Source organism: Macaca mulatta, chromosome 14 (assembly GCF_049350105.2).
Source record: "Macaca mulatta isolate MMU2019108-1 chromosome 14, T2T-MMU8v2.0, whole genome shotgun sequence".
NCBI classification, from domain to species: domain Eukaryota; kingdom Metazoa; phylum Chordata; class Mammalia; order Primates; family Cercopithecidae; genus Macaca; species Macaca mulatta.
Genome location: NC_133419.1, coordinates 17,850,448 through 17,866,174, shown reverse-complemented (window position 1 = coordinate 17,866,174; position 15,727 = coordinate 17,850,448). Strand labels below are relative to the sequence as shown.

General features: G+C 40.8%; 1 protein-coding gene and 1 pseudogene across 23 annotated transcripts in view; one reads left to right on the top strand and one right to left on the bottom strand.

Annotated features, from left to right (window-relative positions):
- Window positions 1–15,727, bottom strand: part of FNBP4 (formin binding protein 4) — a 52,088-nt gene that overhangs the window by 6,129 nt on the left and 30,232 nt on the right. For 10 of the 23 annotated variants that reach the window (XM_015114267.3, XM_077962862.1, XM_077962855.1 and 7 more), the window contains 7 exons: window positions 13,961–14,085; window positions 11,519–11,623; window positions 10,030–10,163; window positions 8,867–9,054; window positions 1,804–2,114; window positions 1,364–1,508; window positions 295–632 (listed from right to left, as the gene is read on the bottom strand). In XM_015114267.3, coding sequence (XP_014969753.3) covers window positions 295–632; window positions 1,364–1,508; window positions 1,804–2,114; window positions 8,867–9,054; window positions 10,030–10,163; window positions 11,519–11,623; window positions 13,961–14,085 — 1,346 coding nt within the window. Of the gene's footprint in view, window positions 1–294; window positions 633–1,363; window positions 1,509–1,803; window positions 2,115–3,078; window positions 3,179–7,492; window positions 7,549–8,866; window positions 9,713–10,029; window positions 10,164–11,518; window positions 11,624–13,960; window positions 14,086–15,727 lie in introns of those variants that run through there. The other 13 variants (XR_013403831.1, XR_013403835.1, XR_013403830.1 and 10 more) reach the window with 7 other exon arrangements.
- LOC114672568 (small nucleolar RNA U13) lies at window positions 4,881–4,972 on the top strand (annotated as a pseudogene).

Sequence of the window (15,727 nt, the reverse complement as noted above, 5' to 3'; positions counted from 1 at the left end):
TCCTGGGTTCAAGCGATTCTCCTGCCTCAGCCTCCCGAGTAGCTGGGATTACAGGCATCCGCCACCAGGCCCAGCTAACTTTTGTATTTTTAGTAAAGACGGGGTTTCACCATGTTGGACAGGCTGGTCTTGAACTCCTGACTTCAAGTGATCTGCCCGCCTTGGCCTCCCAAAGTGCTGGGATTACAGGTGTGAGCTACGGTGTCAGTCTGAAATGGTTAATTTTATGTTATGTGAATATAACCTCAATAGAATTTTTAAAAATAAATTTTTAAAAAGGGCGATTTATTATACCTTGTCTTTCTTTCCTTTTTTTGTCTTTTCAGGTGGTGGCATTTTGGGAGCTGGTGGTGGTGGAGGAGGAGGAGGAGGAGGAGGTGGTGGTTCTATAATGGCAGTGGTAGGCACAGCACCTCGGGCCTGAACTGGTTGCAATGAAGGAGCAGTCACTCCAATTGGGACGGAACATTCTGCATAACTCATAATTGCAGGTGCTGCCGCTAGTCCAAGGTAATTTGACTGCAGGCTCATTCCTCTGGCCTGATGACCCATTCCTGCTGCTGGATGGCTAACTGGTATTGTCTGATGTCCAATTCCTGTTGCCTGGTTTCCAATCCCTGCTGCCTGGTGACCTAACACAGAAAACATAAAATTATACTATAAAAAGGACATCATGACAAGAACAGATGCAATGAAAAGAAAAGTGGGGATTAGATCACATAGAAAATGATTCCAGCATATTTTTTTCTAAAAAACATAGCCATATTTGCTAGTAGCAAAATATATTAATTTTGAATACCTTGGCATTAAACTACCTAAACATCAAAATCACCAATGTACATAAATATACAAAAGACAATCTGAAAGGATATGTGCTGAACGTTTTTTGTGTTTTTGAGACAGAGTTTTGCTCTGTCGCCCAGACTAGATGAAGTACAGCAGTGTGATCACAGCTCACTGCAGCCTCAACCTCCAGGGCTCAAGTGATCCTCACACCTCAGTCTCCCGAGTAGCTGGGACTATAGGCGCGGACTATCACGCCTGGCTAATTTTTGTCTTTTTTGTAGACAGGCTTTTGCCATGTTGCCCAGGCTGGTCTCCAACTCCTGAGCTCAAGCAATCCACCATTCCCCCTGAAGTGCTGGAAATATAGGTGTGAGCCACTGTGCACCGCCAGCTAAACTGTTAAAAAGTGTGTGGTTTTTTTTTTTTTGGTTGTTGTTTTTTAAGTAAGTAAAATAAATGCATACTGACAGTCTTTGCAATCAAGAGTCTTTAACATTTCTTTAGTTTTTATGGCACCTAATGCTGAAAAGAAAAGAAACAATACATTGAGGAAAAACCATGCTCTAATCACAATTACCTGTAGCTATAGTTGACTGGCTATACAGAACTGGAGAACTGCCAATGGTAGCTGACCTCTGAACCACTGCAGTACTAATTTCTGTAGCTTTCCTCTTTATTCCTTTAGTGGAAGAAGAACTAGAGATGGTAGAATCCACTGAACTCTGAAACACAAACATTTGTAATCAGTGGCTGAAGGTCATGGTTAAGCATAGCCTGCTCCCACCTCCTTTTCTGAGACAGGCTCTCATTCTGTTGCACGAGCTGCAGAGGTGAGATCGTGACTCACTGCAGCCTCCTGGGCTTAAGCAATCCTCCTGCCTCGACCTCCCAAAGTGCTAGGATTATAGGCCTGAGCCACTGTGCCCGGCCTTTAAACATATGCTTCTAAAATAAAACATGGTGTCAATCATGCTGCAGTCCTCAAAATCATTCAGAATGCCAAAGGGCATTACTTACCTGGCTAGTTACAACTGTGGTTTGTGCTGAAGGTTTCAAAGGGGTATCCTCCTCTGTTCCTGGGGCAGGGGGCTCCTCACTTCCCTCATCCTCCATCTCTACCTCCTGGATCTCACCATCTTCCACAGGAGGAGGTGGTGGAGGAGGGGGTGGAGGTGATTCTGGAGGTGGAGGTGGGGGTGGTGGCATTTCCAAGGGTAATGGAGGTTGAAGCACAGGAACATTTGACTGAAGGAGGGTCCAGAATGGAGTAAGTGGCATGAGTGATGAAGAAGAAACTTGACCAGAAAAGGATTCTTTGCAAAGAGAACCTATGAAAACAGGTTAAGAGTCAGGGAAAAAGCAAGACAAAAACTCCCTGGCTTATATTCATAGAAGTGTTCAACTGGTCAATAAGACAAACATTTGTAGGAACCTAGCACAGTGTACAAAACAGTATAGAATCTGGTGTCAAACAGCAGGGAGTGGCTCCTTCCTTGAAAAAAATTTGGCCCACAGGCATCTATTCTATACTGACGTCGCTAAAATATTCAACAACTCAGTTCAAAAATGACTTCCATGGAAAGATAAATTTATGAACTTCATAGCACCTTCCCCATCTGTGTTATAATTGTCCTTTGGGTCCATATTTATGGATGAGTAGAAGAAGAATATTACATCAACTCAACGAGAAATGCAGTCATCTGAATCTGTAGTTTGAAGTTTTTTATTTCAAACACTCAAAAGCTTCAACATACACAAATAAAAGTAATAGTCTGGAGTCTATTTCAAAAGTGAAGGAGTGAGTGAATAATGTGCACCTGCAATAATTATTCCATATACTTTATTTTTTAGTGAGCTAGACAAAGTGAGTGAAGATGACCCAGAATATTCATTCAAAATACTTAGGAAAATTCTACCCATTGTGTTTAATTTGGGTTACTGAATTTTAAAAATCCATTTGCAAGGTGCTACTGTCAACTATATCATTCCTTCACACCTTTGCATATATTACATTCATTTGTGAAATCACAGAGACACAAGTTAGGGACGGCAATTTTTACTTTTGTGATGATAAAAGAGAAATTTAGGAAGATAAATCTTCAAAGTATATAACTCAGATTTTTTAAAACTGCAGAGGTTTTGAAATTGCTGTTGCTGAAGTCTACATTACGAAATTGCAGCTGAAAAGTTGCAGGATCAGCTTTCCTCAAACTTTGTAAAAGCCATCATTGATTACTGTCTTTTCTCTGCTGGGAAAACCTTTAAAGATTAGAAAAAATAGGATATACTTACTTGTAGCCTTCCCCAGCCCTCTTTATCGTCAATAGGGAAGTTTCACAATATATGGGACTATTAGATATATATCCCAGGAATGTTGAAGGGGATTTTCTCCCTAAAATCATAGAATTTAGGAGTAGAAGAGACATGAGAAATCATCTATTTCAACCTCCTCAGTTAAAGGTAATGAAACCCAGGCAGGAACTAACTTGCCCAAGATCATATCAATGTTAGTGGCCAGACAAGAGCTAGAACTCAAGTCTGTTTCCTCATCTGATACTTCCTGCTTTACTAAGATGTCCTGGTGAAATACCAGGAATCCAAGAGCTTTAGACATCTCAGTCAAAAAAAAAATCTCACTTCACCTGGAGTAGATACCCAGAAGAAGTCACCTGTTAAATTTCATGGTCAAAGTGGTAGATTAAATAAGGCTCAATTATGAAAGACTCTAGGGCAAGAAGGCCATTTACACTGCTTTGCTCAAAATACACACTGGCACTCAACAAGGTAAAACAAACAAAGCAACCATTTGGGTCTTGCTCTGTTGCCCAGGCTGGAGTATAGGTGGTGCGATTATAGCTCATTCTAACCTCAAATGCTTGCTTAAGCGATCTTCCTACCTCAGCCTCCTGAATTGCTAGGACTACAGGTGTGCATCACTACACCTGGCTAATTGTTCATTTTTTTTAAGAGACAGTCTCACTGTGTTGCCCAAGCTGGTCACAAATAGAGTAGTTTTACTTTTTACGGAACAGACAGACAATACATTGTGTAAAAGACTTTAACAACATCATTCCCACGTCTCCTTAATTATTTTAAGACTGCTGCTTACTGCTACTTTTGGAAAAGGACATTGAAAAACATTCACCAGGAACATTAAGGCAGTTTTCTGGCTAAATGACCTCAAATGACTCATTAAACTTTTGTATTTGGCCATATTTAATATTAATTTATGCATTAACTTTTAGACAAAGTCAAGTATGGCCAAGCAGTCTACCTTATATAATAGTACACAAGGACTACATCGGAACTAAGTTAATAAATGTTGAGGATTAATGTCATTATTAAGGATTAAACTTCCTTGTATTAAACTAATCACAACATATAGTAGGTAAATATAAGTTAAGATTTTCTCTATTTTCTTTTTTTTTTTTTAAAGGCTAGTCAAATGAAGCAGCGGCAATGGAGAAGAAACAAAGTCTGTAACGTTGTGATCAATTAGTTGCAAACACCACTGCACTGGGACCAGTGAGATTTTCAAATATTGGTGGATGTCTCATCTAGAAGCATAATGCAATCAACATGTTTACAATGGTGACATACCGCTATGCAGAGGAACTCAAGGAAACACAGAGTCAGTTCAAGGTTAATAATGTGGTTTACGACCTCCAACAAAGCTAATTAGAATTAACTAAACTCTGTGTAAATATGAGATTAAACTAGACTTGATAAATTTAGCCACAAACAAGGAGCATTTTTAGAATACGTGAATCCAATGCTTTTTTTCCTTTTTTTTTTTTATGACAGAGTCTCACTCTGTGGCCCACGCCGGAGTGCAGTGGGGCAATCTTGGCTCACCTCCCACGTTCAAGGCAACCTTCACCTCCCAGGTTCAAGCGATTCTCCTACCTCAGCCTCCCAAGTAGCTGGGATTACAGGCCCATACCATCACACTCGACTAATTTTTGTATTTTTAGTAAGAGAGGGGGTTTCTCCATGTTGGCCAGGCTGGTCTCAAACTCCTGACCTCAAGTGATCCGTGTGCCTTGGCCTCCCAAAGTTCTGGGATTACAGATGTGAGCCACCGCACCCGGCCTCTGCTTTTGTGTTTCATAAGCACTTCAAATTCTCATGTACAATGTGGCTCCCTCAAACTTTGTTATGAGGTCTGCACATTACCCGTCTCACATGAAAATAAATAATAAAAATACTTGAATCTCCAAACTAAGTTTATTCAAAACATAAAAGCTGTGTCATAGTAACGACAATTATCTCCTTTACCTTAGGAAGACCATCAGAAAATTCTAGTTTGAATACACACGGAAGTCGTATTACAATCATGCTTCTCCTTGCTTTTAAATTTAACCTAGTTGGTATTTTTGCTGTTTAAGAGAATATTTAAGTCTGAAGCCCAAGCAGAGGTTAAAATGGTATACACAGCTTTTTTTTTTTTTTTGAGACGGACTCTTACACTTGTTGCCCAGGTTGGAGCGCAATGGTGCGATATTGGCCCACCACAACCTCCACAGCCTGGGTTCAAGCGATTCTCCTGCCTCTGCCTCCCGAGTAGCTAGGATTACAGGCATGCCACCACACCCGGCTAATTTTGTATTTTTAGTAGAGACAGGGTTTCTACATGTTGGTCAGGCTGGTCTTGAACTCTTGACCTCAGGTGATCCTCCTGCCTCAGCCTCCCAAAATGCTGGGATTACAAGCATGAGCCACCATGCTCGGCCTAAGCAGCTTTTATTACATGCTAAAAGATTTAAAAGCTACAAGCTTAAAACTGAATATGTTATGAGCATACAAATTCTTCATTTTTTTTTTCTTTTAAAGACAGAGTCTCACTCTGTTGCCCAGGCTGGAGTGCAGAGGTGCAATCTGAGTTCACTGTAATCTCTGCCTCCTGGGTTCAAGTGATTCTCCTGCATCAGCCTCCTGAGTAGCTGGGATTACAGGCACCTGCCACCACACCTGGCTAATTTTTGTATTTTTAGTAGAGACGGGGGTCACCATGTTGGCTGGTCTCAAACTCCTGACCTCAAGTGATCCGTGCACATTGGCCTCCCAAAGTGCTGGCATTACAGCTGTGAGCCACTGTGTCTGGCCAAAATTAATTTTTTAAAGCTCCCATTTTTCCTTTTTCTTTTGGAGACAGGATCTCACTTTGTTGTTCAAGCTACAGTGCAATGGTGTGAATATAGCTCACTGCAGCTTCAACCTACCAGGCTCAAGTGATCCTTCCCACCTCAGCCTTCCAAGTAGCTAGGACCACCACCAAGCTAGGCTAATATTTTGCAAAGATGGGGTCTTGCCATGTTGCCCAGGGTGGTTTTGAATTCCTGAGCTCAAGTGATCCTCCTGCCTCAAACTCCCAAAGTGCTGGAATTACAGGCATGAGTCACTGCACCTAAGAACCTTGTTTCTCTAGGCGTTTTTCTTTTTAGATAAGAGTTGTGCTCTGTCACCCAGGCTGGAATGCAATGGCGTGATCTTGGCTCACTGCAACCTTCGCCTCACAGGTTCAAGTGATTCTCGTGCCTCAGCCTCCCGAGTAGCTGGGATTACAGGCGCCTGCCACCACGCCCAGTTAATTTTTGTACTTTTAGTAGAGACAGGGTTTCACCATGTTGCCCAGGCTGGTCTTGAACTCCTGACTTCAGGTGATTCACCTGCCTGAGCCTCCCAAAGTACTGGGATTACAGGCATGAGCCACTGCACCCGGCCTAGGCATCTTTATTTCTATGTATAGAAAGCCTTCCTTAATTTTCCCCCAAATAGAAATTATTGTTTAGTATTTTGAATGAAGAGCTCAGTTTAGCAATTTAAAGCAAGAAATTATACAAATTGTTCCATAGAGATTAAAAAGAAAAAGCAGCTAAACTTCACCTAAGTGACATAAGCCCAATATAATAGATACATTGGATATCTTGAACCCAACTCATCTTTAGAACCCACTCCATCTTTAAAATCATAATGTTAAATTCAAACACTGAAACAATAAATAATGATTAAAAATGACTTAGAAAAATAAATAGAACGTTGAAACTTCCTTGGCTTCTCACAGTGTAATTTTGCACTCCTTCCCCGACTTTATTTTTGAGACAGGGTCTTGCTCTCTGTCGCTCAGGCTGGAGTGCAGTGGTTCAATTATGGCTCACTACAGCCTCTAAATCCTGGGCTTGAGCAATCTTCCCACCTCAACCTCTCAAATAGCTGGCACTACAGGCGTGGGCCACTAACTATACCTGGCTAACTTTTAAAACAATTTTCTAAAGAGACAGGGCATTGCTGTGTTTTGCTTTTTCTCTTCTTTAAAAGACAGCTGGTTTTAACCACCACTGAGTTGACTAAGAGCTCTCTTTATTAGGCTTAGAACTGTTGATTATTGCTCTTAAATCTCACAGACCTTAGTGTAAGATTTGGATTTTACTTAGATCAAGTTTATCCTGCAATTCTAGGGGTTCTCAATAAAGAGAGGCTGAAGAATATAATCTGTTTTACCAGTGGCTTTTTCCTACACTACAACTAGTTCTGTTTTAATTAAACAGGAATGGCTCAAGAGCCTCCTTTTACCAGACAGCATCAACTATGTGTGTCATAAAAGGAGAAAACAGCTTAATACTAATCTCAAGTGTTCACAGAACACTCAGAATTGGTAACAGTGGCATTTTCAACTGTGGAACACAGAAGGGACATTGACAGTGGTCAGGAGTGGAGCCACCTATCCAGAACCATGATCAAGCCTCTTCAGTTCATTAACTACTAAAAAGCAAACGAAAAGAACCAATATATTATTAGACATGTCTATCACTGCTACCAAAAGAGAGGAAAAATATTCAAAAGAAAATCTCTTCATGTAAAAGAGAAGGAAAATGCCCCGTAAGTTGAAAAAATGCACTTCTAAAACGTGAAGTAGAATAAAATCGGTCTTTTGCTATGTTCTAAAATTATCACTGCAGTTGTACGTGACCTGCTGACGATTCCTAGGCTATTTAAGAAGTTAACAACATCATCTGGCACACAACCAGTTTCATTTGGTACATTACTAGTGCCTTTCTACTATGATCAGGGAGCCAGTAGAGTACAAGCATCAACTTGGATAAGTATCAGACAAAATAATTCAGCTCCTAACTCTGTTATTGACAAATTTCACTTTTCCAAATTTTCAAAGATCTACTATTATAGACTCTTGCCTTCATATGCCATCAGTTTAACAAATAGCTACCAATTCTTAAGATTAAAAGGTAGAAGTTTCTTTACACACAGGAAAATTTTTAAAAACTAAAAACAAAAAAGGTAAAGGTTAATTGAAGTCTTGAGTATGCTTCATTATTCACTTATATTCGTCATTCCAGGAAGAGAATGAAAGGGGGAAAAATTGCTTCTTTAATAATGTGGCAGTCAAGTTGAGGCTCTTCTGAAGAGCTATCAGATCCTTAAAGGAACTGGGGAGCATGAAAGCCTATCCTTTAAAAAACTAAATTCTTCTAAGAGTACCTTAAAAATGGAATGATCCATCCTATTGTCAATTGTTTTAGACCAGAGAAGATTGCTTGTGATTTTTAATGATCAACTATTTTGCTTCTCTGAAACAAGCACTAATGGCATTTCTTCATATCATTTTGATTTGTACCAATCATCCTTTTTGTAAGATTAGTGGAGGTGAGAAATGAGGCTGCAATATGAACAGACTAAGTGTTGTATAGAAATGTAGAACAAATCTCAGCATGCCACATATATTGATAGTTTATCTAGTTCTTTAGCACTAATTAGCATTCCTATTTTTGGAGACCCACAGTTTAGTCAGGGGCATGATAGAATGGTTATAAAACAATCTTTTAAAATCAAAATCTATTGGCTTATCTTTTCATTTTGGGGCATAGTTTTATACATGATAACAATAGTATGTTGATTTCCAACCATAATAACTCATGCATTCCTTGTTTTAGTTCACATCACTATTCTCAATCAGAAGCTTATATTATTATGACATAAAATCTATTCTTTTAATGATGTAAATTAGTAAGATTTTTCTTCTAAAGTCATTTCTGCGCAATTAGTACAAGGTAAATTGTCCCACCTGTGGAAGTTTCAGAGGATTCTGTAGAATTTGAATCAGTGGCAGTTTTGTCTTTCAAGGTCTGTTTGGCAAGAGTCTCATCTCTACTTTCTTGTGCTTGGCTTTCTTCTTCTTCCTCTTCACCATCTGGAAACTCCCACTGAGACTCGCCCGACTGTTCGTTTACATAGAAATACCGTCTATGATCCCTAAATTACAAGAAAGAAAACACATGTTTTAAAACCCATTCTCCTACAAAGACACTTCCATTTGGTCCTGTCCCAGGACAGCAGTCTGCTCTCACAGGGACGAACCTCTTAATGGACTGCTATTCACAAAGGCAACAAAGAGCTTTGACAACTGAGAATGGAGAACCAAGGATAATTCAAAGCTATTTGCACTGCCAGCAACTCTGTGAATACAGCCCTGAACCCTCTCACTCCAACAGATGAGACTTAGAAAACATTTTTCTCTTTTTTTGTTATTTGCCAATGCATAACAGGGTTTCAAGTTTCATTAATGAAGGGACTCAATCGCCTAGAACACTAATTTCCCTTCCAAAGAAGAGAACAACGAAGTTTGTGAAAGGTGACTCTTCCCCTCTTGGACCGTGGAATTCACATTTCATATTCTTGATATCAAACACAGTGAAAGCTAAAGAGAGGGAGAGGATCTGGGAGCTGAAAAATAAAAGAGCAAAGATTTCAAATAACGAAAAAAAAATCAAGAAAAGCCAAATATATAAAGAAATGTTTTCATCTGACCTGCTGGCAGAGGATAGTAATCTTGTTCTTCATTCACATCTTCAGCCACGAAGTTTTCCTTAACTTCACCGAGGTTAATCAGGAGTAGTTGCTTCCAGAGGTCCTGTAAAGCGCACAGAGCTCTCGCATGCGCTTAACCCCCAAGCCCGCCCTACTCCGTGCAACACTCTGGAGAGTAAAAACCAGCTTTGTCCATATCTTGGGAAAAAATCCGTTACATGGTACACTTTAAACACTGCTTTTGTTTCTCCAATGTGTGGCTGGCCAAACTTTGTGCTTGCGGTGCTTTGCCTGCCCAGCACCGCTAACTGCAGCTGCTCTCAGTCTCCAGACAGGCTGTCATGTCGTCAGATGGTGGTGATCACAAATCATGTCTGAGATGTCAAAGGTGAAAGGTGAAAAGGGGAGAAGAGTGCGTACCTGTCCCAGTGGCAGGACCAGCCTTTAGGAGTGGCGTTTATTTCATACTGTTTTAGTTGTTCTGCTGCATCCTGAAGTTTTCGTTTAAGGTAGTTTCCATTAAGAGCCCCTTCCCGCCAGTCTGCAATTCGAGTCTAGAATAAACAGACAAATAAGTTAAAGACTTGTTATTGTATGTCAGGAGACACAGGCAAAGGGGATATAAGCCTTCTGCTCCAAGACTATATCCCTATGCTCTGGCAGGAGAGTAGACCGGAGAGGAAAATAAACCCCATCTTCATCTCATAAAATAATCTTAAGGCCAGGCGCAGTGGCTCATGCCTGTAATCCCAGCACTTTGGGAGGCCAAAGCAGGTGGATCACCTGAGGTCAGGAGTTCAAGACCAGCCTGGGCAACATGGTGAGACCCTGTCTCTACTAAAAATACCAAAATTAACTGGGCGTGGTGGCAGGCGCCTGTAACCCCAGCTACACAGGAGGCTGAGGCAGGAGAATCACTGGAACCTGGGAGGCGGAGGTTGTGATGAGCCAAGATTCAAGATTGTGCCATTGCACTCCAGTCTGGGTGACAAGAGCGAAACTCCATCTCAAAAAAAAAAAAAAATCTTAAGTACACGACAGAGTTCTGAAAAATGAAATTGGGCTCTAGGATATTTTTTACACCACCAACTCTCTAGTATGTGTGAAAATGAGTAGTTTTGTCTTCCCCTTTGGATTTATTAAGATTGGTTTCCCCAGTAGTTTTACTTTTTTTGGGAAGATAGTTCACTTATTCCAGTACTGTTAGTAATCAGTTAAGGGTTCAGTTTTGTTTTTTTTTTTCTTTTGAGATGGACTCAGATTCTGGCTCTGTCACCCAGGCTAGAGTACAGTGGAGCGATCTCTGCTCGTAACCTCCACCTCCTGGGTTCAAGCCCTTCTCCTGCCTCAGCCTCCCGAGTAGCTGGGATTACAGGCATGTGCCACCAAGCCCGGCTGATTTTGTATTTTTAGTAGAGGTGGAGTTTCACCATGTTGGTCAGGTTGATCTCGAACTCCTGCCCTAGGTGATCCACCTGCCTCGGCCTCCCAAAGTGCTGGGATTACAGGTATGAGCCACCATGCCTGGCCAAGGGAAGGGTTCAGTTCTTAAGGAAATTAGTCAGCTTCCTACAGGAGCTCCTTACCTAATCCTGCCCTGCCATTTTGTAAAGTATGTAAGTTACAAACAGGATTCAACTTTTCTTTTTAAACAGACTGATAATGCTTTAACACTTACAAAGTACCTTCAACATTACATGGCCTCATCTGACCATCACAATTTAATTTTAATTTGTGAGAAAAAAATCTATTTACTGTGCTTTGGTTAACACAGTTTTATTTCTTGGATTGTTGGCTCAAATATGCTTCAAGGCTAAAAATTTAAATTTAGGCTTAAAATGTAAGCAAGACAGAGTTGTAACACATACAGCATTTCATTCACTTACTGTTTACGCCAAAAAAAACTTACCTCAGTCTGTAAGAGCAGCACATGAAAGTTGGAGATGGATTGTCTATTTATGCCTAGAAATTCAAATTTGCTTGTCAGGGTATTTGCCAGTTCTCCAATCTGAAACTACAATGCAGAAAAGAAGAAAAGTAAAACTAGAATCTGTAACATTTTCTGTATTATGTACAATCCTTCATTTATTCTTATAGACATCAGAAATACAGGTCTGCCTATAAACAGCCTTCCCTCAACAGCTGTATTTAGTTATCCAGAATATAAAATTCTAATTTATAGTAACATCATACACATAACAAAGTGACAAATAATGACAGGAATCAAATACCATATCTACATAATCAATGCATTTTAAAAATTATTCAAAACAATTATTTTGTTTTAGACAAAGGTCTTGTCTAAAACAAGACCAGGGTGCTCCTGAACTCCTGGTCTCAAGTCAGCCTCCTGCCTCAGTCTCCAAAAGTGCTGAGATTACAGATGTGAGCCACTGTGCCCAGCCCATCATAATGCATTCTAATACAACATGGAATTCAATAGTTGCAAATGGATCCCAATCTTGAAAAGCTAAACTCAAAGAGTAGAATTAGAATGGTGGTCACCAGGTGCTGGAGACAGGCGGATATGGGGAGATGTTGGTCAAAGAATATAAACTTTCAGTTATAAAATACATTTTGGGGCCGGGTGTGGTGGCTCACACTTGTAATCCCAGCACTTTGGGAGGCTGAGGCAGGCAGATGACAAGGTCAAGAGATAGAGACCATTCTCGCCAACATGGTAAAACCCCATCTCTACTAAAAATACAAAAATGAGGTGGCCATGGTGGTGCACACCTGTAGTCCCAGCTACTTGGAAGGCTGAGGCAGGAGAATCACTTGAACCCGGGAGGTGGAGGTTGCAGTGAGCCAAGACTGTGCCACTGCAATCCAGCCTGGCGACAGAGCGAGACTCTGCCTCAAAAAAAATAAATAAATAAATAAATAAATAAAATAAAATAAATTTGGAAATCTAAAGCACAGCACGGTGACTACAGTTAACAATACCTGAAATTTGTTAAGAGTATAGATCTTATGTGTTATCCCCACATACACACACAAGACAACTCTCCAAAGTAAGGTGATATGTAAGTTAATTTACCTTGTTTGTGATAATCATATCGTAATATACATATATAACAAATTATGACATAGTACATGCAAGATATATGTATAGTCTATTATAGCTCAACAAAGCTGGAAAAAATAGATCCTGAATGATATAAATACCAATATTGTCAAATTGCCATTTATCCATTAATTGCTTATATTAGCCACCTGCTGAAGCCCGAAACAAAATTAATTATCCCAGTCCCTTCTACTTGGTTGTTCCCTAACTAGTAATTGGATACTCTTTCAAGTCAAAATAACATGTTAAGTGGTTTTTCCAACAGACCACCCTTAAATAGCCAATACTTATTTGGTTCAACTCTCCCATGAGATTAGGTTAGAAATGCAATTCAAACTAAATTTGCCTTTGTGTAAAGACCAGTATTGCACACCGGAATTAAATCTGTGACTTTTCTCCCAAACTAGAGAAGCCTATAAGCTACTGCTTCTCAAACAGAGGCTTAATTTGAAGAAAGCAATTAAGCAGTTAGGATGTTAGATAATTTCTCAGTATCAAGTCAGCCTTGTAATTAATTATTTCAGGCTTAAATATGATCTTTTCATCTAACCAAGTAAACAATTTAGGTTTGGAAACATTACTATTACTTTTACTACTTAACAGAAAGCAGTTTAATAATAACTGGCATTAAAAAAAAAAATTGGGCCGGGTGCAGTGGTTTACACCTGTAATCCCAGCACTTTGGGAGGCCAAAGCAGGTGGATCACAAAGTCAAGATTTCGAAACCAGCCTGGCCAACATGGTGAAATGCCGTCTCTACTAAAAATACAAAAACTTGCCAGGTGTGGTGGTGTAATCTCAGCTACTTAGGAGGCTGAGGCAGAAGAACTGCTTGAACCTGGGAGGCAGAGGATGCAGTGAGCCAAGATCGGGCCACTGCACTCCAGCCTGGGTGGCAGAGCAAGACTCTGCCTTAGGGGGGGAAAAAAAAAATTGGCGGGTCGGGCGCAGTGGCTCACGCCTGTAATCCCAGCACTTTGGCAGGCCAACGTTGGCGGATCACGGAGCCAGGAGTTCGAGACCAGCCTGGCCAACATGGTGAAACCCCGTCTCTACGAAAAATACAAAAATTAGCTGGGAGTGGTGGTGCACGCCTGTAATCTCAGCTACTGGGGAGGCTGAGGCAGGAGAATAGCTTGAACCCAGGAGGCAGAAGTTGCAGTGAGCCGAGATCATGCCACTGCACTCCAGCCTGGGTGACAGAGCTAGACTTCATCTCAAAATAATGATAATAATAATAATAATGATAAAAATTTGTCAAGTTGCATCAAGTAATATACATACTTTCAAATCCTGTTCTTCTTCTACTTTTGGTGTTGTTTGTACTTTTATTTTCTCTGGAGATTCTTCTACTTCCACCTCTTTATCTGAATTCTCATCTGTTTTTTCTGAATTTTCAGCACCAATTGCTGTAAAAGAAAACATGTAAAATTAAACCAAAGTACCAATACTTATAGAGCACTATATACATCTTTCCCCATAGCAGATATCTGCAAATGATTATTAGTTCTTTCTCTCTTGCCTGTTTTACTTACTTGTTAAAACTCTTCAAACTTGTCAGCCTACTGTCTTTATAACCCAAAAACAATTCAGGGCCGGGCGTAGTGGCTCACGCCTGTAATCCCACCACTTTGGCATTTGGAGGTGGGCAGATTACAAGGTCAGGAGATCGAGACCATCCTGGCTAACACAGTTGAACCCTGTCTGTACTAAAAATACAAAAAATTAGCTGGACGTGGTGGCACGCGCCTATAGAATTGCTTGAACCTGAGAGGCGGAGGTTGCAGTGAGCCGAGATTGTGCCACCGCACTCCAGCCTGGGAGACAGAATAAGACTCCATCTCAAAAAATAAATAAATAAAATAAAAATCCTTTATAATCAACTTTCTTAAAATACATCTATAAGTAAAATTTACTTTAGTCTATCAAATTACCCTGAAGTTTCTGCTTTCCCCTTCTCCTTAACACCTTTTCTAATTTCTCTTCCAGAATACCACTGCTTCAATTACTTACAATAGCTAGACAGCAAACCTGGGATATGTAAGAATTCTTTAACAAGTTGCAGGGTAAGGTGCTCAAAAGAGCAACATTATTAGCATTATAATTTCTTTTGGAGACAGACAGGGTCTCATTCTGTCGCCCAGGCTGGAGTGCAGTGGCATGATCTCAGCTCACTGCAGACTTGACCTCCTAGGCTCAACGGATCCTCCCACCTCAGCCTCCCAAGCAGCTGGGACTACAGGCAGGTGCCACCATGTCCAGCCAGTTTTTGTATTTTTAGTAGAGACGGGGTTTCACCATGTTGCCCAGGCTGGTCCCGAACTCTTGGTCTTATGCAATCCGCCTGCCTCAGCCTCCCAATGTGCTGGGATTATAGGCGTGAACCACTGTATCCAGGCTGCATCATTATTATTTTTTTGAGATGGAGTTTTGCTCTTGTTGCCCAGGCTGGAGTACAGTGGCATGATCTCAGCTCACTGCAACCTCTACCTCCAGGTTCAAGTGATTCTCCAGACTCAGCCTCCCAAGTAACTGGGATTACAAGCATGCACCACCAAGCCTGGCTAATTTTGTATTTTTAGTAGAGATAGGGTTTCACCATGTTAATCAGGCTAGTCTCGAACTCCTGACCAGTGACCGGCCCAGGTAGGTCTCTCAAAGTAGTGGCATTACAGGCATTAGCCACCACGCCCGGCCTGCATCATTTTCAAACCATCTGGTAATTTCCTTCCTAAACTGGTGAAGATCTACAGACATCTATATTGAACCCACCTATTTAGTTGGTGCTGATGTCTATTGGTAATGGGAATCTCCAAAAGAGAAGAGGTCTACCAACTTAAACAGAGCACACAATATGAACTCTTTTATCTTTGCTTCGTAACACCTATATACCCAAACTAATTCACACAGTCTAAATGACTGCCAGATAGGCCAGGCGCGGTGGCTCACGCCTGTAATCCCAACACTTTGGGAGGCTGAGGCGGGCGGATCACAAGGTCAGGAGATCAAGACCATCCTGGTTAACACGGTGAAACCCCGTCTCTACCAAAA